The sequence below is a fragment of the Capricornis sumatraensis genome, chromosome 19 (genome assembly GCF_032405125.1).
Source record: "Capricornis sumatraensis isolate serow.1 chromosome 19, serow.2, whole genome shotgun sequence".
NCBI classification, from domain to species: domain Eukaryota; kingdom Metazoa; phylum Chordata; class Mammalia; order Artiodactyla; family Bovidae; genus Capricornis; species Capricornis sumatraensis.
In genome coordinates, this window is record NC_091087.1 from 52780087 (window position 1) to 52805674 (window position 25588).

Here is a 25588-nt window from a genome sequence, read left to right on the forward strand (position 1 = left end):
ACCAGTCCGCGCTTCTCCGTAGAGGACCAGGCTGGGCTCAGCCTGGGGGCACAGAGGACCAGGCTGGGCTCAGCCTGGGGGCACACAGCGGAGATGCGCGCAGGAGCTAGTGAGGCTGGCCTATTCCCTTACCCCACAGCAGGCTCTCTGGGCTCAGGTCCCACCAGGCTGCCCGGACTCCTGCCAGGCCAGGCCTCAGGGAACACGGAGGCTGCTGCGAGGCCTGGGCCATGATCCTTATCTTTCAAAGTGTTAGTCGCTCAGTCGTGTCTGACTCTTTGCAAACCCCATCGACTCTAGCCTGCCAGGCTCCTCTATCCATGGGAATTCTCTAGGCAAGAATACTGGAGTGGGTTGCTATTTCCTTCTCCAGGGGATCTTCCCAACCCAGGGATCGAACCCAGGTCCCCTGCATTGCAAGCAGATTCTTTACCATCTGAGCCACCCCTAAACAGCCCCTTTATTAAGCTCTCCAATTACCCACCTGCGGGTGAGGGCTGGTTGCGGCCTATTACATCTCTATGCGGACCCTCTCCTCTCATCCACTCCTCACGCCCACTGTATCAAGTCAAAGTGACCTCCACCAACCCCACCCTCCATTCTGAGGGGCCCGGAGCCCAGGAGATCCCAGCTCGTTGGGTTTAATGGAACTGATGGGCCTGGCGAGTGGAAGCCGGGTTACTTCCCGGGAGAGGCGCCGCAGGAAACCGACAGACGGATGTGCCAAGCGCAGTCCTCCAGGGTGTGGAGCCTCGGGAGGCACGGGCCGGTCGGACCATCCACGGGGCGGACTGAGACCTCCGCTCGGTCAGGGCCGGTGCTGCGGACCGCAGGGCGCACGTGACCTCCAGGAGCGTCCGGGCTGAGAACGACCCCTCCCTACCCGCTCTGCAGACACGAGGGCTGGGACGCCGCCGCCCAGCTCCCGCGTCAGCTCGAGACCAGCCGAGGGGAGGCTCCGCCCCGCGCTCCAGGGAACGCGGCCCTTTTTGGCAGGGGCTGCACCCAGGATACTGACCTCCGGCCTGTCAGCTCTAAGAGAAACGGGAACGCTCATAGGCCGGTCCCTCCTTGGCACTCTGGTCTTTTTCCAGGTCCAGAAAGCAGTATCAAACGCACCCTGTTACGGTAATGTATGAGTCAGTTCTGTCCTGTTGGGGCTTCTCCCCGAGGTGCCCAGGTGTATGGCTTGACAGGTGGGGGCAGGGACTGGAGAGTGAAGAGTCCTAGACTTTGCAGGCAGGAGGAGAGGTTGATAAGCTTCCGACCACCTCCCTAATCACCTTATATTGTAGACAAGGAGGGGACCTGGATTGCAGAATCGGTCTGGAAACCAGGACTCCCAGCACCCAGCAGCAAGCACCCTTGCACCCAACCCTGCTCTCTGGCACTGAGCTGTTTTCCGAGCAGTTTTTCTAAACCTCTTGCTGAACGCCCACAGGCTCAGGTCAAAGAAGCTTTGTTGAAAAGTTGTTGCTCAGAAGCTGGGGAGAGACGACCCTGGCACATAAAGGAAAGTAGATGCCGCCTCCTGAAGCCCCTCCTCCTGAGGAGCCTTGTGGGAGTACATCCCTTTTCTGAAATCCTCTGTTTCTCAGGATCTCCCAAAGTAGACTGTAAACTCTAACCTTCACCTGGGTCAGTCCACATTTCCTGGAGAATTTCAGTTCTTCTTCTTCCTGCACAGTACAATGTTGGCAACGATTCCTAGGCAACATTCCAGCCTGCCTCATACCCAGCCTGAGCAGTGTGTATTGAATTTGGTTGCATAGTCATCCTAGGATAGAAACTACAGCAATCCAAGGACTGAGATTAAAGAAGGACTGGGTGCCGATGCCCAGACCATCCCCGCTGGGACAGGGCCTTCTATCTCCCAGACAGGGATGAGGGTGGACGCCAGATGAGCTGGGGTTAATACGGATTATTTTCTGAAGCAAAGCAGGTAAGACTTCCTCTTGTCCCCACTACCCTACGACTAGTATCAGTGGTTGTATTCTTGAGAGCTTATGGATCCTGCATGTTTGGATTGCTTCTTTCAACCCTGCAGGTTGGAACTACCAAAGCCCCAGTTTAAAGATGATCAAACTGAGGCACAGAAAAGTTAAGTGGTGTGCTCAAGGCCTCATGGCTGGCAAGCGGTGAGGCTCGGAGGCCTCCATTAACTACTCCATTCTATTGCACCCCTCCCCAAAGTGATATCCACGGTGGTTTCCCTGCTTTTGAGGGCATTGAGGTACCTGCTGAGCAGTCACAAAGGCTGCCCAGGCAAGGCAGACTCCAAAATCAAAAAGGTTTTTCTTTGTTGTGCTTTTTCCATGACCCCTGAGCTGGGAGAAGTCCTTGCCCAGCCTGTACCCATGGTTGCCCAGTGGGCCTCTGAGGTGAAAGGTCAGAATTGAGAGGACAACATGAGGAATTCATCCAGCCACCCCAACCTTATCTGTGGCACTGCCTACTGTAGTGGGGGTGGTGGTGGGGGGATTGTCATGGAACCCTCACCAGAGAGCTTGGTTATTCAAACAGACTGCAAAACAATAAGGCTGGAAACCAAGCCAGGATGCAGGGCTGGGAAGCCAGAAAAAATAGGAAAGATACCTCCCTTATCAAGATCACAGAGGCTGCGTTCAGGGAGCAGCTGGAACAGAAAGTTCCAATGAAAACTCAAAGTAGCCACTGAAGAAGGGGGTGTTGGAGGAAAGACACTGTGTATCCAGTCCCATGTTTCCCAGGGCAGGGTCTGGGCCATCTTTCCTGTGTACGTGAATGGAGCCCACAGCAAGGAAAAAGGGCATGTCCTGCTTAGAACTTCCAGAATCTGAAGCAGCTCTAGCCGTTAACACCTGTGCTTTCCAACCTTCTGTGACATTTACTAGGCCACTCATTGTACTAATTTCTTAATTTAGGAAAAATGAAATAGAAAGTCTTGGGAAATCTAGGAAGCTCATTGCAGGAATACCTCAGAAAGATGACTCAGCACTTCTCCATTTCACAAAGGGAACCAGAAGTTTCGCAAATACGACGTTGTTCTTGCTAAATAAGGCGATTGAACCAGGAACCTAACACCTAAATTTTTTGCTGAGTGCCCCTGGGGCTCAGTTAGAACATTCTTTGTTGGCAGGAGGAGCGCCCTCACCTTTTCAAAAATGGTTGAGTCTGGAATGGCTGAGAGACGCGATTCAGCCAAGGATCACGAGTTGGTTCAGGCCTGGTAGTCAGCGTGTTTTTCTGGAACACCAGAGATTGTTGAACTATTGATCCATTTCTCAGACCAGAAGCAATAGTGCCAACAGAAGATTTTCCTAGGAATAGGACATGAGCCTGTGTGTAGAGTATGCATGCACACAGTTGTGTCCGACTCTGCGACTCCATGGACGGTAGCCCACCAGGCTCCTCTGTTCATGGGATTTCCCCTGCAAGAATGCTGGAGTGGGTTGCTATTTCTTTCTTCAGGGGATCTTCCCGACTCAGGGATCGAGTCTTTTGTTTTTCCTGCATGGGCAGGCAGATTTTTTACCACTGTGCCAACTGGGAGGCCCAAATAGGACATGAAATCCCAATCAAAAGCAAGTGTCCAAAAAAATCTTTTAAGGACAGCATGATCAGTGGTTTTCTAGTTTGTTCACTATGATCCATTTGCTCTTATAAATGTGGTTTGTAACAGGTATATGAACATTAACTATAATTCATCAAGAAATTAGATGAGTGGAAATAGAGTTTTCTGTTTCTGTAGTAGCTTGTTTTGCCAAGTTACTTAAGTTGTTTATTTTTAAAAAGTCCTTTCCCAGATGCCATGCCCTCCTTACCAATGCTGTAATTTTCCTAATGTTGCACAGGCCTCAGATATGATGTATTGTAGCCGGTGAGAATTCAGTCAACTTTAGAACATCCCAGCTGTACATGTCACATCCTATCACCTGCTTGCGGATGGCAACCACAGCATGGTTTGGTCTGGAGCTGACAGGAAGAGTTGAGAGAGTTCAAGACTTGTCTGAGAGTCCCCCCAAATCTCCCTGAGCCAGGGAACTGAGCCCAGCACTGCTGCAAACCCCAGGGACTCAGAACTGGGGGGTTTTCTAAGGCTGGATTTCTTCTTGCTCACATTCACGCACACATGCACACATGCATAGCTCTTTATCAAGTGTAGTTTCTTCCTTACTGAGAACCACCTTTCTATAAAAAGAGGATGTCAGTTGCTTCTCTTGGAAGCCATGCCGGCCTTTAGTTGGCCCCGGAACTTCTTGCATTTGGCCTGCCCTCTCTCTGGGCTGGGAATCACAAGCATTGGTCCCAAGAGCAGCCTGGCACTGGTTTTCCTCAAGGACTGGAAGTTCTCGAGAACAGGAGCCACAGCACACTTTTGGAAACTCCTTATAGCACTTTCAAAAAACATATATACTTTAAAAGTAACCAGGGGAGCAGCAAATGTTTTCAATACTTTTAAAGCGTCCCCTAGTCTTGGTTCATGATATGTTTATGTATTTTTATATAGACTTGATCCTGTGTTTTTGTCCTTTCTGTCTTAACATCCTACAGTGTACACAGCACACATTTCCATGTGATTCAGTTATTTGTTACTATAGTGTAAACTACCCCTGGAGAAGGCAGTGGCACCCCACTCCAGTACTCTTGCCTGGAAAATCCCATGGATGGAGGAGCCTGGTAGGCTGCAGTCCATGGGGTTGCTAAGAGTCAGACATGACTGAGTGACTTCACTTTCACTTTTCACTTTCATGCATTGGAGAAGGAAATGGCAACCCACTCCAGTGTTCTTGCCTGGAGAATCCCAGGGATGGGGGAGCCTGGTGGGCTGCCGTCTAAGGGGTCGCACAGAGTCGGACACGACTGAAGTGACTTAGCAGCAGCAGCAGTGTAAACTACCCCAACATTTAGTGACTGAAAGCAACCTTGATTTATGATTCCTCAAGATCCTATGGGTTGGCTGGGGTTCTTTTGTGCCATATAGTATTACTCAGGTGGCTCCTTCAGCCAGGAGTTCTCCTGGGCACCTCTGTTCCTCTTTTTGAGCTGCCTTATTCACAAAGATGTCTCCTCCTCCCACTGGCTAGTCAGGGCTTCCTTGCAGCATGGCAGCTGGGTCCTAAGAGGGACACCTTCCAAGAGAACAGATCTAAAGCACCAGCACTGATAAAGGCTGCTCTCTTATTACGCTTCCTTGGGCTTGTTGGCCATCATCAGGCACCTGGTTAAGCCAGAGAGGATGTGGAAGGGACTACACAAGGGGACAGATTCGAGGAGACAGGCTTCCTGGGAGGGCACAGTCTATCTACCACGCTGGAATAGCCTGCCACCACCTCCTTCTTATTCTAGCAGTTGAGTAATAGTTATGGATTTGACATTTTCAGGCTCAACTCTTTGAGAGCGGACCTGATGTTGGCATTGTGACTTTGCACGGATTACATTAGACTCGTGCCTCCAGGCTAGTGCTGAAGTAAGAATCACTTACCAGTGAGTGAGCCTGGCTGTCAACAGAGCACCTAACTCTTACCAGGGCTGGGATGGCCTCCATTTGTCTTGGTTACAGGGTAGCTCTTGCAAAGTTGTGACACAGGTTGAGGGGAGAAATCAATACCTTTTTATTTGTGGGGCTGGGGGAGGGGGACTCCATGTGAGAGGTAAAACTAGTGATGGTGGAAAAGGTGCAGGAGTGAGCACAAGACCTAAAGGGCCTCTCGGTGATGGCATGACTCCAGGGGTGCGGAGACGGCTGTTTCCCAATGTTCAGATTTGGAGATTAGCAAGGATCTTGAAACATATCCATTGCAAATGTCAGGTGGCTACTGTCTTCTTGTAATAAGTTTTTGCAGGGGGTGTAGGGGGGAGGGACGGAGAAGGCAATGGCACCCCACTCCGGTACTCTTGCCTGGAAAATCCCATAGACGGAGGAGCCTGGTGGGCTGCAGTCCATGGGGTCACTAAGAGTCGGATGCGACTGAGCATCTTCAGTTTCACTTTTCACTTTCATGCATTGGAGAAGGAAATGGCAACCCACTCCAGTGTTCTTGCCTGGAGAATCCCAGGGACGGGGAGCCTGGTGGGCTGCCGTCTATGAGGTCGCACAGACTCGGACACGATTGAAGTGACTTAGCAGCAGCAGCAGCAGTAGGGGGGAGGGATAATTTAGGAGTATGGGACCAACAGATATACACTACTAAATATAAAATAGATAAAAAACAAGGATTTACTCCATAGCACAGAAAACTACCTTCAATATTTTGTAATAACCTATAATGGAAAAGAATCTAAAAAAGAGTGTATATATATATACATATATATATATATCACTTTGCTGTGTACCTGAAATGAACACAATATTAGATCAGCTACACTTCAATAATAAATAATTACTCTTTTGCTGATATGAATGTAATTTAAATATAAAAGGTAAATAATTCACCCAGTGGCAACTTTCCCATCTCCAGAGCTCCTTTCTGAACACCTTTCAGAGAAGGTACGCACAGCCAGGACCACTCACCCACTCAGCAGCAGTCAGTGATTCACAGCCCTGTCACCTGTGTGTTTTCCCAGGCTGTGGTCATATTCCTGGATGATATATTATAAGTGTAAACACAGGGTAGGTACATTTTGTGTTCTTTTAAAAATTCATCATACCTTTCTTTTTCCTATTCCATATCACAGTTTGCTTAACTCTTCCTCTGCAGGAGAACATCTATCTAGGCTTTCTACACTGTTGCCTTTATAAATGCTGCTGCTAAGTCGCTTCAGTCGTGTCTCACTCTGTGTGACCCCATAGACGGCAGCCCACCAGTCTCCCCCGTCCCTGGCATTCTCCAGGCAAGAACACTGGAGTGGGTTGCCATTTCCTTCTCCAATGTAGGAAAGTGAAAAGTGAAAGTGAAGTTGCTCAGTCGTGTCCAACTCTTAGCGACCCCATGGACTGCAACCCACCAGGCTCCTCCATCCATGGGATTTTCCAGGCAAGAGTACTGGAGTGGGGTACCATAGTACTGCTCTAAACATCTTTGCAAGTCTTTTATTTTGGGTGATTTCCTTGAAGGTAATAAGTTTATACTCCCTGACCCACTTACCTCTAAGGTGAGTCAGGGGGTATATATGTATAGTTCTTGTTGCTTATTTCCAAACTGTTCCTAGACCCAAGCCACCCAAATACAGTCCAGATGTATTGGAGTCAGATATGAAAAAAACAAACATCCCCACCCCCACTATGAAATCTAAGTGAAAGTGAAGTTACTCAGTCATGTCCGACTTTTTGAGACCCCATGGACTGTAGCCTATCAGGCTCCTCCGTCCATGGAATTTTCCAGGCAAGAGTACTGGAGTGGGTTGCCATTTCCTTCTCCAAGGGATCTTCCCAACCCAGGGATCAAACCTGGGTCTCCCACACTGCAGGCAGACACTTTACCATCTGGACCACCAGGGAAGCCCTCATGAAATCTAAAGGAAAACAATAGAAAATAATATAATTGTTGGAAGTGAAAAGACTTTCTAAGTCTAAAAGGGAAATGATCATGTAAGACAATATTGATAGAGTTGATTTAAAAAATATTTTAAGCCACACTGAGCTGAGTAAAGACCATTTCCTGAGGCAATGAGGGAAATACACTTCCAGGCAAAGGCTGATGTCCTTTGCATTCCATTGAAATATAGGTAATGAAAAAAATCCCTTTCCAGGAACATCACTGAAGTAATGTGCCACTTTGCTTGGAAACCAGTTGGAGAATATATGTGGTACACCTGAAATGAACATTTCAACTAAGTCTGATGCTGTAATTATAAAGTGTTTAAGAATTTAAATAAAGCCTGGTAAAAGATATTGATAAGCAAAGTGACAAAGTATTAAAATTCTTACAGTATCAATAAGTAGGAAAGAAAAAAACAGTATTACTTCAATATAAATAAAGGAAACAAGTAGACAAATCACAAATAAAAGCAGAGTTCAGTTCAGTTGCTCAGTCGTGTCTGACTCTGCACCCCATGGACTGCAGCAGGCCAGGCTTCCCTGTCCATCACCATGTCCCAGATCTTGCTCAAACTTATGTCCATTGAGTTGGTGATGCCATCCCAGCCATCTCATCCTCTCTCACTCCCTTCTTCTCCTGCCTTCAATCTTTCCCAGCATCAGGGTCTTTTCTAATGAGTCAGTTCTTTACATCAGTTGGTCAAAGTATTGGACTTTCAGCTTCAGCATCAATCCTTTCAAAGAATATTCAGGACTGATTTCCTTTAGGGTTGACTGGTTGGATCTCTTTGCAGTCCAAGGGACTCTCAAGAGTCTTCTCCAACACCACAGTTCAAAAGCATCAATTCTTGAGCGCTCAGCTTTCTTTATAGTCCAACTCTCATATCCATACATGACTACTGGAAAAACCATAGCTTTGACTAGTCGGACCTTTGTTGGCAAAGTAATGTCTCTGCTTTTTAATTTGCTGTCTAGGTTGGTCGTAGCTTTCCTTCCAAGGAGCAAGCGTCTTTTAATTTCATGGCTGCAATCACCATCTGCAGTCATTTTGGAGCCCCCAAAATAAAGTCTCTCACTATTTCCATTGTTTCCCCATCTATTTGCCATGAAGTGATGTGACCGGATGCCATGATCTTAGTGTTTTGAATGTTGGGTTTTAAGCCAACTTTTTCACTCTCCTCTTTCACTTTTATCAAGAGGCTCTTCAGTTCCTCTTCACTTTCTGCCATAAGAGTGGTGTCATCTGCATATCTGAGGTTATTGATATTGATTTTGAGGTTATTGATATTTCTCCCGGCAATTTCTTCCAGCTTGTGCTTCATCCAGACTGGGCATTTGGCATGATTTACTCTGCATATAGGTTAAATAAGCAGGGTGACAATATACAGCCTTGATGTACTCCTTTTCCAGTTTGGAACCAGGCTGTTGTTCCATGTCCAGTTCTAACTGTTGCTTCTTGACCTGCATACAGATTTCTCAGGAGGGAGGTCAGGTGGTCTGGTATTCTCTTCTTTAAGAATTTTCCACAGTTCGGTATGATCTACACAGTCAAGGATTTGGTGTAATCAGTAAGCAGAAGTAGATGTTTTTCTGGAATTCTCTTGCTTTTTTGATCCAATGGATGTTGGCTTTTTGGTCCCTTTTCTAAATCCAGTTTCAACAACTGGAAGTCCACAGTTCATGTACTGTTGAAGCCTGGCTTGGAGAATTTTGAGCATTACTTTGCTAATGTGTGAGATGAGTGCAATTGTGCAGTAGTTTGAACATTCTTTGGTATTGCCCTTCTTTGGGATTGGAATGAAAACTGACCTTTTCCAGTCCTATGGCCACTGCTGAGTTTTCCTAATTTGCTGGCTTATTGAATGCAGCACTTTCACAGCATCATCTTTTAGGATTTGAAATAGCTCAACTGGAATTCCATCACTTCCACTAGCTTTGTTCTTAGTGATGCTTCCTAAGACCCACTTGACTTCGCATTCCAGGTTGTCTGGCTCTAGTCCACTGATCACACCATCATGGTTATCTGGGTCATGAAGATCTTTTTTGTATAGTTCTTCTGTGTATTCTTGCCGCCTCTTCTTAATATCTTCTGCTTCTGTTAGGTCTGTATCATTTCTGTCCTCTATCCTGCCCATCTTTGTATGAAATGTTCCCTTGGTATCTCTAATATTCTTGAAGAGATCTCTAGTCTTTCCCATTCTATTGTTTTCCTCGAATTCTTTGCATTGACCACTGAAGAAGGCTTTCTTATCTCTCCTTGCTATTCTTTGAAACTCTGCATTCAAATAGGTGTATTTTTCTTATTCTCCTTTGCCTTTCACTTCTCTTCTTTTCTCAGCTATTTCTAAGGGCTCCTCAGACAACCATTTTGCCTTTTTGCATTTCTTTTTCTTGGGGATGGTCTTGATCACTGCCTCCTGTATAGTGTCACGAACCTCTGTCCATAGTTCTTCAGGCACTCTGTCTATCAGATCTAATCCCTTGAATCTATTTGTCACTTCCACTGTATAATTGTAAGGGGTTTGATTTAGGTCATACTTGAATGGTCTAGTGGTTTTCCCTACTTACTTCAATTTAAGTCTGAATTTGGCAATAAGGAGATCATGTCAGCTCCCGTCTTGTTTTCGCTGACTGTATAGAGCTTCTCCATCTTTGGTCGCAGAGAATATAATCAATCTGATTTTGGTATTGACCATCTGGTGATGTCGATGTGTAGAATCTTCTCTTGTGTTGTAGGAAGAGGGTGTTTTCTATGACCAGTGCGTTCTCTTGGCAGAACTGTGTTAGCCTTTGCCCTGCTTCATTTTGTACTCCAAGGCCAAATTTGCCTGTTACTCCAGGTATCTCTTGACTCTACTTTTGTGTTCCAGTCCCCTGTGATGAAAAGGATATTTTTTTGGGGTGTTAATGCTAGAAGGTCTTGTAGGTCTTTATAGAACTGTTAGCTTCAGTTTCTTCAGCATTACTGGTTGGGGCATAGACTTGGATTATTGTGATACTGAATGGTTTGCCTTGGAAATGAACAGAGATCATTCTGTTGTTTTTGAGATTGCACCCAAGTACTGCATTTTGGACCCTTTTTTGTTGACAATGAGGGCTACTCCATTTTATTAGAAGAAATAAAAGCACAATTATTATTAAATAATCAAAAAAGATATGATAATCAAAGAAATGCACATTTAAAAGAAGACATACTTTTCCATGTATCAAATTAGCTGACTTCAAAAATGTATCACATCCAGGATTAGAAAAAAAGTGCTGTTGCAGCACAAGTGTTCTTACTAACCCACTGCCTGGAGAAGGGAGACTGGCTGTCTGAGAGGGCACTGATTTAGCAATAGATGTAAGAACTGAGCAAGCACATGCCCTTTGACCCAGTACATGCCCTTGTGAAACACCTCCCTAAGTATATAGCCTTAAATGCGTAAGATGCTCTATATTCAACATCATTTCAGGTACTAAAAGAAGGAAATAAACTAAATATCTAATGTTAGAGACGTGATCAGGTCCATTACAATAGTCACTTGTTGAATGTTACGCAACACAGTCTGCTGACTGTGATGATGCTGAGCAGGAGAAATGAAGGCGTGGAACAAAGCCTAGAGTGTGATGACCGTTATATAAATGAGAATGAAGTCAACTCTGCCAAGACTGGTACCAGGCGCTGGTTACGTGCCATTTAAGTATATGAAAGTATACACGATGCATCGGGTGCCACAGGTGGTAGTTAAAGGGGATTTCTGTTTTACGTCCAGAGTCCTATTTCATTCTGAAAGGAGGAAAGTATTACAAGTAAATATCACAAAATGTGATATGCCTGGAGGGGAAATGCTTTGACTGAGATGTACCAATGTGAGGGAATAAAAGGAGGCATGCTTAAGAATCCTGGGGAAGATAAGGAAGGGGTTCTGCAGGCTGAAGAGGAGTTGGCCAACTGCAGCCAGATGAATGGGCCGCTGGGTTGGGGACAGAGGCCTTTTGGGCATAGGGACCAGAAGAAGCAAGGGTGCACAGAGAGACTGGGAGGTCGGGCAGCCAGGGTCCACTTATAAAGGGCCTTGTGCCCACCCAAAAGACCTTATGCTTCATCTTGAGGGTGCTGGAAGGCTCACTTGGGGGCTCTATGAAGGTCAACTGGGGGAGAGAGGGACCCAAGGGGGCAGGGACCATCCTGAGGAGTCCTGGAAGCTCGGTGGTCAGTCCACCAGTCACTCACCTGCCCGTGGCAGGCTCTCCCTCTCGTGGGCAGGAACATCAGATCCAGGTGGAAGGTCCTGGAGCTCAGAGATCCCTGGTAAGCCCTTCTGGGCAGTCACGTTGGAAAGCGGTATCAGGAGAGGAATAGTGATGGTCAGAGGTCTTGGCAAACTGCAGTCAGTGGGCTGGAAACATGGAGCAAGTGGAATCTAGTTGTCATTTTGGCGGTGTCCACTGCCCTGTCCTAAGAGCACTCTGACCCCCTTTTTGGAGATTGCCTCATCCCTACTTCCCTCCAAGAGAGCCATGGGGGCCAAATCCTTCCAGCTCCACCCCCACCCCAGCCCAGTCTTGACAGGCACATGGCCTCTGCCTGATCAATCAGATGTTCTTGCCCAGGACTTCAGACCCTGAGTGAGTGAGCTGAGGGCAGCAGGTGGTTAGAAGTCATTTAGGGAAGGAGTTACAGGAGAGGTGACTGCAGCTTTGGCATCCTGGCCGTGACCTTCTGGGTGGCTAGAGCTCTCAATTCCTGACTTCCCCAAGTCTGGACTCCCTGGTCTCTTGTCCATTTTGTGAGCCCTCCATCCCCTGTGGGCTTCCACTAAATTCTCCTTTGCTTCAAAATTAGCTAGAGCTGGTTAATGGCTTACAGACAGAGAACAGGGCCCGAATCAACCCCTCACCTGATGTGTTGATGTGTTGGTAATTGGGAGCTGGTTGGAGTACCCCACACTTTTCTCTTAGCAGTACATCTCATACCTAATTCATCCCCCATCACCTCCAGCCAGATCTGTGTTTTCTCACTGCTGGACAACTGCAGCAGCTTGCTAGCTGGGCTCCTTACAGCTCACTGCATCCTAAACTCTACTAAGTGTCACTGTTGCACTTCATCCTGTGGCTTCCCTGCTCAGGAACCTAGTGTGACTCCTGATAGCCTGTAGGTCCAGTCCAGACGTGCATAGCCTTCTGTAATCTGTTCTTGCCCGTGCCATCTGCCCATAGGAGCTCTGTGGTCAGGCTCCAGGTGGGGACCCACCTTGGCTCATTCTGCTGCTGGAAAGCCTTGTCCTTGCTCATCTGTCCAAACCCTGGCAAGGATTTGGGGCTGAGAGTTGGCTCTCTGGATCTGGTTCAGTGCCCTCAAGAACTTGCCTTGGTGAGGGAGTGGTCATTGACTCTCCCTGGGGGTGCTCCTGTTATCTATAGAAGGCCTGGAATGGTTGCTGGTGGTTTCTCACAGTTCTGAATTGAACCAGTACTATTCAAGGCCCCTTCCCCTGTTCCTTTTGGTCACCCTTTTTCTTCTTGAGGCCCTTGACATGCCTTTTTCCTCAGTACTAGGATTTTAAGGCATGCTCAACTAAGGGTTAATGTTTTTGAGAACAAACTAAAAATGGGAATAGGTTTTTTTTTTTTCCTGATAATTAAAGTAATAAATGCAAAAAGTAGAGAGTAAAAGAACTCTCTCTCCTGAAAGTTTTAAAGTGTGATAATGGCATTCGAGTTATACATTAAATATACATTTCTCTTTCAGGGATAAATACTAAGATATTTAAGGATGGACATATGATACGATGACGGGTGTTACTTCTAATGAGATGGAGGTAAGGAAATGGAGAGGTTTAAATGAAAACAAAATTGCCCATGAGCTGATAACTGAAGCTAGAGATGAAAGTTCCTTTTAATATTCTACATTTGTATATATTTGAAATTCTCCATAATAAGTTACCAAAAACCCCTAAAAAACCCAACCACCCTAGAATCCAACCCCCCTGGAGATAACCCCTATTAACTTCTTGGGACATTTGTCTCTCAGTTTTGACATCTGAACCCACTTCTTACGTTTGGGGGATGCCCTAAGTTGAAGCAAAAATGCCAGGCACTCACGTTCCTAGCCTCCCTTGCACGGGTGCATGACCAAGCCTCCAGCAATCACACCCTTCTGCCTAGGCCTTGAGTCACAGGCTAATAATGATGGGAGGGATTGTGTGGAACCCATTCCAGCCCGAGTGGAACAGACCAGACTGCAGCAATGAGCTCACCAGCTCTTTTCTCTTGACTCTTCATACTGATGGGATTACTGTGCAAACTGCTGTGTAAGGTGTCTTTTTTCCTCTTCTACTTGATAGCATGTGGAAGTGTCTTTGTGAGTACAAAGACCCCCTCCCTCCTTCATTTTCACAACACAGTTGATGCTGCTACAGGAGCAAGGGTTTCCTCTTTCTTACCTTTGCCACAAGTGGGTTGGTAGAGGGAAAGGAAGGGTTGTCATAATAAAAGTCACTTTCCTCTCAGTGAGGCAGGGTGGGGACTGGGACACCCTGAGGGTGTGCCCGGTCAGCTGCTGCCCCTCATATGGGCTCCTGGCAAGGCCCCAGGAGAAGGGTATTCCTCACACTCTATAGGCAGGTTGTGCTCAAGCCCCGAGCAGCTGGCAGCCTGGCCCACTAATGACCACGGGAGCAGAGATGTCGCTTTCCACGGCTCCATGAGGCTGATGGAAATCAGGAGCCTCCAGCTCACAGCCAGGCCTGCGCCCACAAGAACCTTTAGTTTCCCACCTTGGGTCAGGCACCTCATTCAAGGTGTCTCCTAGTCCAGCCCTGTGGCAGCTTTTGTGGGTCGGGTCTGCACTGAATGGGCTCCCCTCCCCATCAGGAGACCATGTCCCGAGGATGAGACGGGCTGGGTGAGGGTGGAGCCCTGGGGCAAGGGACAAGGTCAGGAAGGACACGAGGGAAGACTGGATACCCCAGTTTGTCTTTAGAGGATCTGGTTCCTCAGGTCCTGGGTGACCCTGAGAGGCGGAGGAAGGAGGGTGCTGCTTGGAGGGGACGCCCTGCCCTAGGAAGGGTTGTCAGATGCCTTTCAATGCTGCTGATGTGAGTAATCCTAATAGCAGGACCTGGCAGCTCCTGAACCCTTGCTATGTATGGGGCACTTTTCCAAAGCTTTATGGACACCATTCGTGATGGTTCAGCATCATAGCAACTCTTTGAGGCAGCTGCATCACCCCGGTTTACAATGAGAAACAAGCATAGAGGTTCAGCACTAACCCAGGGTCACACGATGGTATAGTCCCAGGGTGGGATCCAGGCTGCTCTGAACCTCAAACGGCTGGGCAGTCATGCTGGGGGTGGCCTCTGAGCTGACAGCCACCAAAGGTGGTATCTGCTGGGCCTTTGAAAAGTGATCCTTGAAGCCCCCTTCCTTGGAGCTTCACAAGCGTTTGGTCACTGTACCCATGTCCTACCCCACCCAAATCAGCTGGAAATGTGTTCTAAACTTAATCATAAATTGCTTTGGACAGGGTTTCCCAGCAGGCTTGGAGAAGGCAGAGCTTTCTCTCTCCTTTGCTGGTGGGTGCCTGCCATTTGCTCTGAAGAATCCTCCAGGGACAGCCCTTGAGCTGGATCCGGTGTCTGGAGCTTCCCTGGCAGCTGGAGGCCTCCCACACTGAAGCCTGGCCTGCCAAGACTGTGTCCACAGTTCTGGGTGAGTCTCCTACGCGCTCTGTCAGTTACTTTTCAAACACTCCTAGGAGGTACCTTTCCAACTTTTCTGATAAGGAAATTCTCTAAAATAAAAGTACTAGTAACAAGTAACTTCTCTGAGTTAATAGGAGTTTACGTGGCTGGCGGAGCTACTTGAGACTAAACAGCAGCAGCAGTGGGCAATGCCAGTGGTTGAGGATCTTCAAGTGCCCAGCAGATGAGGAGGCCCCCGGACCAGCCTGATGAGAAAGAGCTTTGGAGGCAGAAGGGGTGAAGTTTGGGTCCCAGCACTGCCCCTCTTCTTGGTTGCATCACCTGACTAGTTACTGAACTCTGAACCTCAGTTTCCTCATCTACAAAATCGGGATAATAATTCTGCAGTCACCCTCCTCCCTGTAGTGATCACGTATATAAAATGCCTGGCATATTGAGACATTATATCTATTATTATTAGTCAGCAGCAGCTGGATTACATGGGTACTTTGTAGTGGGGATTTGTGATTGTATCTAAGGCTTGTCGATTATGGGTAAAGTGATGGAACATGTAAAACTTGTTGTTTGATCCCCCTCCACTTCCTCTGGGCTCCCTGGGTACAGTCTCCTCTGTAAGCTCCCTATTGGCCCACCCCTAACACTCACCCGTCATTGCTCATAGATTCATGTCCTGGATTTTTAGTCTTTTTAATTGATCAAAATGTGCCTGTCATGTGTCCTTGTATTCCTCAGGACCTCTAGGCCTAATGGCTAATCAGTGGAGGCTGCCCCTAGTTTACTGTCTACATGAACATGACTTTATTCTTCTACTGTTCATTGAGATAAGTTTGCTATTCCAGGACACTCTTGCCCAGACAAATAAACTTGGTTGTTAAATTACAGAAATTTCCTGAAAGACCCATCAGCTCTTTAACAGGAAGTATCAACAGATAGTGCATGCTGGAGATACTTCAAAACCCTCACCTCGAAATCCAACCCCAAACTTGCTCTTTCCAACCCCAAACTGCTATATCAGGAAGTTGCCCCAGTCCTAGTCAAGCTCCTGAATGGAAAGACCTGTTTTAAGCCACATTTGAAATTCTCATTGAGATATATATGTCCTTGCCTCTCCCCGCTCAGGGTGCGGTGGCAACACGGGTAGAGAGCCAAGTACAGAAGTTCCCTGGGGACACTGTTGCTGCATGCCTTGGGAAATGCTGCACACACAATGCTGCGTACACCCCATAAAGACCCTTCCCCGGTGAATCTGCTAGTGGGAGAGTCCTAGTTCTAGCCTCAAAGAGGTGACAGCTTTCTATTCCATATGACTTGTTAATTACATGATATTTACATTTCTATAGTTTAGACCTCACCAAGCCAGAGGTTTACTCAGTGTTTTGTGGAAGAGAGCAACTGAGTTAATTGCAAATACACATAAAGGTTTTTGGAGCCTGAGCTACCCCACTGGCTAGGCCCCGTGTGACGTGCCATGTGGCAATGTGCTGCCTGGACAGCTGCCTCTTAAGGATGGAGGTGGGAAAGTTGTTCAAAGGAGAACTTTAAAAACCAGCATAAAACTGAATCAACAGTAGAGCATTTCACCTGAAAGAAGATCATTCACTGGTCTTTGGAAGTTGCATTTGCTTGTTTGTTTTGGGTTCCCCTGGAGATGAACGTTAAAATACTGCAAAGTTGTTAAATGTCTGACCAAAATGTCTAATGTAGTGACTTTGGGTAGACCTGGCTTCAGTCAGGAACAAACATAGACCACACAACTGAAAACTCCTGGAAGGAGACACATGCCTCATTTCCTTTTATTTAGAATCATATGAAACTTGATACTGAACATCCAGAGGAGATGAATTAGGATTCGGGTCCAAATCTGCCTCAGTCCCATGCGATTGTTTGGTTTACTGAGGTTTCCCAAGGTCTTACATCTATCTTGTATGCTCTGCATTATTATGGAGTTTTTATCAGATAATCTTTCATTAAGCAGCCCATCGAAGTTCAAACCATCCTTAAGTAATATTTATCCAATTTTGAAAGGACAAAAGTAGCAAAGGTGTATGAAATAAAATCAGAATTGATGACCTGAAGTCATTTAGTTAATAGGAATCTCTATGCATGTTGGGAGCTGCTTTATATCACAAGCTGGGAATGTGAGCCCAGAGCCCACCCAGGCCTGGAGCTTCCATTTACTGTCTGTGTGACCTGAGCTGAGTTTCTTCACATGGCTGTGCCTTAGCTTCCTTTACAAAAAATATGAAAATAATAATAGTACCTACCTCACAGAGTAGTTTGAGGATCCCAGGACTTAATATTTATAAACCACTTAGAATAATGTCTGGCATAGAGCAAGTACTATGTACATGTGTAATACTGAATACATAAAAGTAAATTTAGGGACTTCCTGGTGGTCCACTGGTTAGAACTCTGAGCTTCCACTGCAGGGGGAAGAGGGTACAAAATGAAACTATAGCAACTTAAAAGCTTCCCAAAAATTTATCTTCAAATGGCTGAATGTTTTCCATATGGACTATATTCAGTGAATTTCTGAAATTAGGAAACATGAAATGCTGGCAACATTTAAGGGGAAGTGATTCTTTAAGGTCTTCCCTGATGCATTGTAGTCAGTACTTGTTAAGGCTTCTCATGTGCCTTTTTTCTAATTTTTTGTTCCTTTGATTTTTTTCTTGTTAAGGTGTCTCATATTCTGATAAGGATATTGTAGGGACTTTGTCATAGGGAAGCCAACCCCTCGTTCCATCTTCTCGAAGGAGGCCTGGTCGGGGCCCCTCCCAACACACTGCAGCAACCTCATGAAAGGGACAAATAACCTTCTTTTAAAGCCAGCTTTGCTTCTTCTTGGGCTTCCTTTGTGGCTCAGCTGGTAAAGAATCTGCCCGCAATGCTGGAGACCTGGGTTCGATCCCTGGGTTGGGAAGATCCCCTGGAGAAGGGAAAGGCTACCCACTCCAATATTCTGGCCTAGAGAATTCCATGGGCTATACAGTCCATGTGTACATGTGTACAGGGTTGCAAAGAGTCATACACAACTGAGCGACTTTCACGTTCTTCTTCTTAATTAGTGAATTATTCACCAAGTGCATTTCCTTCATGCTTTTGTCCTTTTCTTAGACCTCAGGTGATCACACTTTTGGCCTTTCATTGTATCAGCTGCTTTCCTTATTATTAATACACTTACCTGGTTCGATGGCAGGTTTTTTCACCTTGGCCCCTATTTTAATGTCAGCCCTCAGGATCCAGCCCTTCTTTGCAAAAGACTCACATTGCCGGATGCTAGATCATCCTCAGGAGCAGCTGCAGAAACGCTTGTCCAGGTTTGTCAGTGGTACCCAGGGGGATGGCCGAGAATGCTGGCTTTAATAAATAACCAACATAACAGTGTATTCAGAATGTTCCTCAGAGTGTGGTCCCCGGGGCAGCAGCACAGGCCTTGTCTGGGGACTTGTTAGAAATGCAAGTGTCAGGCCAGCCTGGGACCAAAGGAAATAGAAACTGTGCTTCAACAAGATCTCCAGGGCACACAGGTGTACATTCGAGTGCACGCTGAGTTTAAGAAGTGCTAGATTAGGGAAAGGGGCAACAGAGGATGAGATGATTGGGTGGCATCGCCGACTCAATGGACATGAGTTTGAGCAAGCTCTGGGAGATGAAGGACCAGGAAGCCTGGCGTGCTGTAGTTCACGGGTTCACAAAGAGTTGGACACGACTGAGCGACTGAACAACAACCGACTAAGGCACGCACATCATTTGTCATTCATTCCATTGCTTTCAGGCTCAGCTCTGGAATCTCAGAGCTCACAGAAATGCAAAAATGAACAGTACAGCGTGCTGTGGAAGCTTGCTTTAATCCCATCCCAGAAGTTAGTTTTGTTCTGAGCACAGCTTTGTTTCCTGTACTTGTTGAGAGGGGCCTACTGGTCACTTGGGATATAAGAGGATAGTCCTGGCCTGGGGAGCAGATAGCTAACTAGGGTGTAATCTCTTGGTCCGCCTCTCCTGCCACATTCTGCCCTGGGGGCCACTGATCTGAGTTCACATCACATTCTGTGCCTCATCCTGTCATCCTCTCTTCTATGTACTATCTTTCTCTCCACCTGAGCAAGGAGCTCTTTGAGGCAGAGGCCATTTTTGTGTCTCTCGCACCTAGCACAGGGCCTGGAGAATAATAAAGCTTCGTCATGCATTCCCTCTAGGAGGGAAACACACATGGGTCATCCAGTTTCAGTTTCTGTGATGCTCCCTTCAAATGGGGAAATGAAGTGGGATATTCTAGTCCAGGTCCCAGAGGTTGGAGAATGCTTCTTGGGTATGTTTCTGACTGTAGTTCCACTCTGACCTTTCTTGCCAAATGAAACTTCAACTTTACCTAGGGCGAGTTGATGAAAATCGGGAGGAGAGGGGGCGAAGCAAGTACATCTCACTGACTCAGTTCTAACTGTAAGCATTTAATCACTTCCAGTAGCAAATGAAGTTTCAATGCAAATGCCCCCCGGCACCCGGCCTTGACATCTCTAGGCCCCACGTGAAGGAAAGTCTTCAAATTGCTCAGACTGGAGTTTGTCCCATCTTTAAAGAAAAACCTTTCCTTCTGGAAATGACTTATCCTGAGGATGAGGCAGGCGAAAAGAATCAAGGAACTAAATTCAAGGAAGTTGCTGACATGATTTTTATTCCTCTCTTATACCACTTCCCTTCTCCCCAAGGCTCCTATGCTTCTACCTGTCTTGACAGGACCTTTGGCTTCTTGGAGAAAATCAGAGCGCATAGAAGGCTGCCAGTCTGTTGAACTGTTTTCTTTGAAAACTTGGGTTCTCGTGTGCTTAGAAATTTGCAAGGGAGAAAGTCTAAGGAAGATTTTCCATGGATTAGAATGTTTCAGTTCTAAAGTTTTTATTTCAGGAACTCCAGCCACCAACCAGTGGTATGAAGGCAGGGTAGGTTAAAAAAAGAAAGGAGATGGAGGAACAGGAAGATGATCCAGAGAGGAAAGAAACTGAGGCCAGCTACTTCCAGGTTTATAGAGACAATGGAATCCACTTTGGAGATTAGGGTCCAGAAAAGCAGAAAGATTGAATGAAGCCAAGAAGGTGGAAGGCTGGGCCCAACTGGGTCAGAAGAGGCCCTTCTGTGCTGTGAGCCTGGAAGGTCATGCCTCTACACATAAGCTCGTCCCCAAGGAGCCTGAGGACAGGTGGGCCACGTCTATTTGTTCCATCTCTCCAACCCTCTAGTGTAGAACTGGAGTGACTTGTACACTCAACCACGAGGGGCAAAGAGGCACATCTGACTGAGACCCGCTAAGGGAATCATTCCAAAATTGGGAGCCAATTTCCAACCTTTGTTCTTTGAGATTGGAGGTGGATGTCCCTCCCCTCACCCCTCTGACTGCTTATGTGTGTCAGTGGAGGGCTGAACCTGACATTCATGTGTTAAGTCATGTAACACCTGTGTTCAGGTGCTCTAAGAGGGACAAGGAGTTTCAGCGAGGGCCCTGTAGCACCTGAGAGATGAGACAGGTAGAGGGGCCACCACTGTGCTCAGCTCTAGACGAGTGAGTCTGCAGGAGGGGTATAGAGCCGGCTTTGACCACATGGTCCAGTCTACAGCAATACTCTTTACATATGAAAGATTCAGGAGGTATTGGCCCCTTTTTGGTCTAAGAAGATAATTATCATATTCACTTGACTGTGACATCATTTATGGGTCCAGAAGAGGACAACATAAGGGAAGAATAATGTCCTCTTAGGCATAAGCCAAAGTACATGAGTTGTATTGATACACCATTCTGCCTTTTCTGCAATGCTATAAATTTTCCTTTACTCCTCTTTCTGTCTAGGCAAGAGATGCATTTTAGGGATAAAAACTTTGATAGCATCTAAACCTAAACTTCACAAGTTACTGATTTCTTGTGGAATCTTCTTCTGTAGAATCATTGAGGAGAATCAGATTGAACTGATGAAAAGACCCAGACTTTTGTCAGTTTTATCCTGCAGCTAACAGTACAATAGGCCGATTTGTAGGTGGATGGTGCTTAAAAGCTGTTAATCACTGAAGACAAGAGTGCATTAACTAAGTTAACCACCTGTGTGTCCTGAAAGGTGACCCCAAACAGGACATTCTCTGTGGACTTATTCCTTCCCGTGTGAAATACAGGATGTTGTGCAACGGCTTGCGTTTTTTCTTCAGCACTAGGTGCCTGGCACTCTGTTATGATTTTTGCGCGGATAGCCTTGTGCAATCTTCAGATGGTCCAGTTTGTAAGCAAGAAAACAAAGGCCCAGAGGTGGGCACCTAACATACGTTAGCACTGTCCTATTCCTAAGCCCCCATCCTCAGGAACTTTTCATACAGGAGATCTTTCGCAGCTCTAGAAAATGTAAACTCCACATACTACTCTTGGCCAAAATAATTTCCTAAAGCTGAAGTAAGGTCTCGGAATAGCTTAAACCAAGAAGATAAAAGCAGGCGGCAATGAAGAGCCTTCCAGCTGTAGGCCAAACAGCCTGCCCGGCCCAAGCCTGAGACTGATGTTTCCTATCACCTTACAACAGCCTCCCTCCCACGCACTGGGCCGGGGCTGCCTGCAAAGCCCAGCTGGGAGGCTGGTGTCAACAGTGTGAGAAGCTGCTCTGTGAGAGGGTTCCGTGGCTGTGGTGAGTTCTCCCACATGCTCTCCACCTCCGCCTCCGCCTGGGGACTGAATGACTCTCCGTGCAGGAGACCCACAGCAGCCCAATGAAAATGATCAGGATAACTCTGTTTGTAAAAATCTGTTTAATAAATATACATCTTAAAAGTACCAAAATAATTACTGACAAAATACACTATGTGCACTATTTACAGGAGGGGAACAACACACCTTGACAGGTAGTGACTTTTAACTCCACCCCCCCGACCGGTTTAACAACACACCTGATGGTTACATGCCAGGTCACTCAACTGGCGCAGCCACAGAACCCATGGTGATTCAACCAATAAGCATAATAAATAAGAGTCCTTTCATCAAATTTTGAATAACCTTCCCCCTGAAACCCCACCAAAGGTGATATTTAAAAGAGGTTTTCTCTGAATTCCAATGATTTTTCTTGCCCTCTTCCAGAGTTCACGAAAATGACAAACTGAGGGTTAATCCAGAGTAAAATGTTCCAGACCAGGCCGTGTGGCTGTAAGTACATCCCTCCCGTTTTTTTTCTTTTCTTTTTTTTTTTTAGAAAAATAAAACTCTCTTTTTGTACAAATATACAAGTCCATGTTCTTTTAGCTTCTTTCTGAAGCTCATAACGTCAGACGCTGGCCTCCAAGCACACAGTCATCGTAGGGAAGCTAAAAAGAGAAAAAAAGGCATGTTAAACTCGCAGGGCTTTGCCGAGGGTGCTAGGATGATGGGGTGGGCTGTTATTGGAAATAACTCAAGTATTCTTGGACTCCATTCTCTATACACTGAATGTAAATGAATTTCCTGGGCTGAGGGAGTTTTCCTTTAAGGATCCTCCTTCAACAAGAGCCAAAAAAAAAAAGACATGCTTTTGGGATTCTGCTTACACATACTCATGCTTGAGAGGCTCATTACATTGAGACCCTCAGGATAAGGAGGAACTCCAGGAGCCTTAGAAGGGGGAGGGAGAATGGCCTCTCTCCTTTCTTTTTGCAAAGCCATGAACAAGTTAACTGGGACTCACCTCGTCCTCTGTGAACTCTGATTCGGTGTCATAGCTCTCCTCATCCTCGCTCTCTGGCAGTGTCTGAAGGTTCTCTAGGGTCAGCTGGCCCAGCTGCTGCTGTATCCGGGTGCTGGGGCGGCCCCACGTGAGCTGGTACGGGGAGTAGCCCTGGTAGGTGACTCTGTTGACATCAGCCCCACATTTCAACAGGAGTGACACCAGGTCGGGATTCTGCAGGTCCACTGCCAGATGGAGGGCAGTTCGGCCATTGCAGGGCTCCTGGAACCATAAGGAATTCAAGATGCTTATGGCTGAGTTTGGAAGTTCTGCTTGCAGCAAAGCCCTCGTAATGAGGACCAGGGTGGCCTGATGTACCCCATCTGAAGGTGTAAGGCACTGACCTGAGCGTTGACATCAGCGCCCAAGGACACCAACAGCTCTACGATGCCCAGGTAGCCATGAATAGAGGCCAAGTGCAGACACGTGTGGCCTAGAAGACCAAAAGTAAGACAGCATTATAACTACTTGTTTCAACACTCATTTCTCAAGCAGAAGCTTTCACCTATTCTTTTTTTTTCTTAATTTATTATTTTCAATTGAAGGATAATTACAATATTGTATTGGTTTCTGCCATACATCAACATGGATCAGCCATAGGTATACATATATCCCTATTCTTTTGAAGGATACATTCTTAATTTGAAGAGCTCAGAATCTGGGTTCTGAATGCACTTTAGAAAGGCATCAACTAGGCCTTTATACATGTTTTCTCCATCTTTCACATGTTGAGAGCTTAGGCCTTGCTTGGCCTCCTTAAGTCAGCCTGTCTTCCCCCGTGTCCACCTCACCTGCCCTCTGATGGGCAGGACAGCCAGACGTACCATTGTAGTTGGTGGCCTGCAGAATGGAGTGGAGCTGCTGGGTTCCCCGGGGCTGAGTCAGGACTCCCACACTGGCCAGGCAGCCCTGCTCACAGGCAAGGTGTAGGGGGGTATTTCCTCGAAAGTCTCGGAGCTCAGGATCACAGCCAGCTTCCAGAAGTGCCTCAGCAATTTCTGGCTGGTTAGTGATCACAGCCAAGTGGAGTGGCGTCTACAAACAGAAGAGGGACAGAAAGGATAAGCCATGGATCCAACCCACCATCTGTGTTCCCTTGAACCCCAGAGGTATCTTGGTTGTGGGTGCTGCTTTTCCCAGGCGCATACCAGGGGCAAGGCAAAATACCAGAGGCCCCAGATGGGCTTCGTAAAGGCCTCCCCAAATCAATGGAATTTTGTGTTCTAGAATACTGGCTGACACAGGTGTAAAAAATCAGGGCAGATAATGACCAAACCTTTGTTAATCTAGAAATCATGTGCAAGACCCGGTTTTATCTCGGGGTCAGAGCGGGAGAGAGAGGTACGCGGCGGGAGAGCAGTACCTGCTGCAGGTTGTTCTGGAAGTTGAGGAAGGCCAGGTCTCCCTTCACTTGGCGGACCACTTCCATGGTGAGCGCCTTCTCTTCATGGATGATGGCCAAGTGCAGGAACCTGAGGGGAAGAGAGGGAAAACCCCCAAGGCTGGTGAGTGCACTGCGTGGGGCCCGGGGAGGCGCGGCCCGCGGGGGATTGCGCAAGGCCGGGGTTTCTGGAGGCCGAGGCCGCGGTGTTTTCCGCGAGGTTATTATGAGCTGAGTGTTCCTGGCAGGCGCCCAGGGACTTTCCGGCCCCCCGCCCCCCCGCGCTCGGCGGCGGGCGCCGGCCAGACCGCCCCGCCCTCTCGCCGGGCCGGAACGCCCTGTACTTCCCCTCCCGGCCGCGCGGCGCTCGCCAGCGGGGCAGAAACTCCCGCCCCCCCTTATGCAAGCGGGGACTTCGCGTCCCCGCCGCCGCCCCGCCTCCGGCCGAGGGGACCCGCACGGGGGTGTGCGTGCGGGGGGTGCGCGCGGCTGCAACACAGAGCCGCGGGACCACGGCCCCGGAAACCAGCGCCGACCCCCGCCCCGTCCCCCCGCCCCGGCCCGCGTCCCCGCCATCACCCGGCCCCGCAGGCAGCCGTGCACCTTTGCACAGCCTCGGGGTCGGTGCACGAACCCCGGTGCGCGGCCGCCGCGCGGGCCCCGCGCCTGCGGCTGCAGGCCCAGCGCCTCTACCCGGCCCTGCCACCCGGGCCCGCGACACTTACGAGTCTCCGTCCTCGGTGAGCTGCTGTTTCCAGGGCTCGGCGCCGCGCGGCGCCTCCTGCGGCTCGAGGCGGATCTCTCGCAGCTCCTTCACCATCTGCTCATACTCCTCGTCCTTCATGGAGTCCAGGCCGCTGTCGTGGCGGTCGTCCAGCAGCCTCTCCTTCTTGAGCGCGTCCCGGGGGCCCTCCATGGCCCAATCTTGGCCGGGCTCGGCAGGCTGGAACATGGCGCGGTGAAGGCTCGGGCGCTGCTCCCCAGGTGCACGGGCCGCGGGCTGCGCTGCGCTCTGGCTGCTCTCGGAGTCGCGGGCGGGCGGGACGACGGGCTAGGACTGTTGTGAGCTCGGCAGCGCCGCCGCGGCGCTCTATAAACGCTGGCAGGGGATTTCTCCGGGGCGGGGTCAGGCGCGGGGAATTTCCAAGCCAGTCAGACCAGAAAAGAGAACTGGCCTCGTCCTCTGCTAGGGGGAAAAAGAAGCCTAAACCCCGCGCCCGGGTTCATCAGAGAAACTCCCTGTGATGAGCCACTGGGGTCATGTACAGGGAACTTTTTGATGAACGCTGAGTGGCTGGAAAGTCCTCCTGACCGGGCCCCCTCCCCGGGTACTTCC

At 48.0% G+C, this 25588-nt stretch overlaps 1 protein-coding gene and 1 long non-coding RNA gene across 2 annotated transcripts; one reads left to right on the top strand and one right to left on the bottom strand.

The window, feature by feature from the left end:
• The first annotated feature begins 1011 nt into the window (after positions 1-1011).
• Positions 1012-15780, top strand: LOC138095532 (uncharacterized). Its single transcript, XR_011146313.1, has 4 exons — positions 1012-1128; positions 13194-13263; positions 14970-15154; positions 15282-15780. It is a non-coding gene; the product is annotated as an uncharacterized lncRNA (long non-coding RNA).
• A 6150-nt stretch (positions 15781-21930) lies between these two features.
• On the bottom strand, positions 21931-25307 carry NFKBIA (NFKB inhibitor alpha). The gene is made up of 6 exons (XM_068991113.1): positions 24978-25307; positions 24235-24343; positions 23696-23906; positions 23216-23304; positions 22833-23093; positions 21931-22476 (listed from the first exon to the last, which is right to left on the bottom strand). Exons 1-6 carry the CDS (start codon positions 25202-25204, stop codon positions 22429-22431), a joined length of 945 nt encoding a protein of 314 aa, XP_068847214.1. The 5' UTR covers positions 25205-25307; the 3' UTR covers positions 21931-22428.
• Positions 25308-25588: the final 281 nt, after the last annotated feature.

Coding starts and splice junctions, on each gene's coding strand:
- NFKBIA (XM_068991113.1), bottom strand. CDS start 25,204: ATGTTCCAGCCTGCCGAGCCCGGCCAAGATTGGGCCATGGAGGGCCCC. Junction 23,305..23,695: donor GCAGGCCACCAACTACAATG/GTACGTCTGGCT, acceptor TTGGTCTTCTAG/GCCACACGTGTCTGCACTTG. Junction 23,094..23,215: donor GCGCTGATGTCAACGCTCAG/GTCAGTGCCTTA, acceptor TTATGGTTCCAG/GAGCCCTGCAATGGCCGAAC.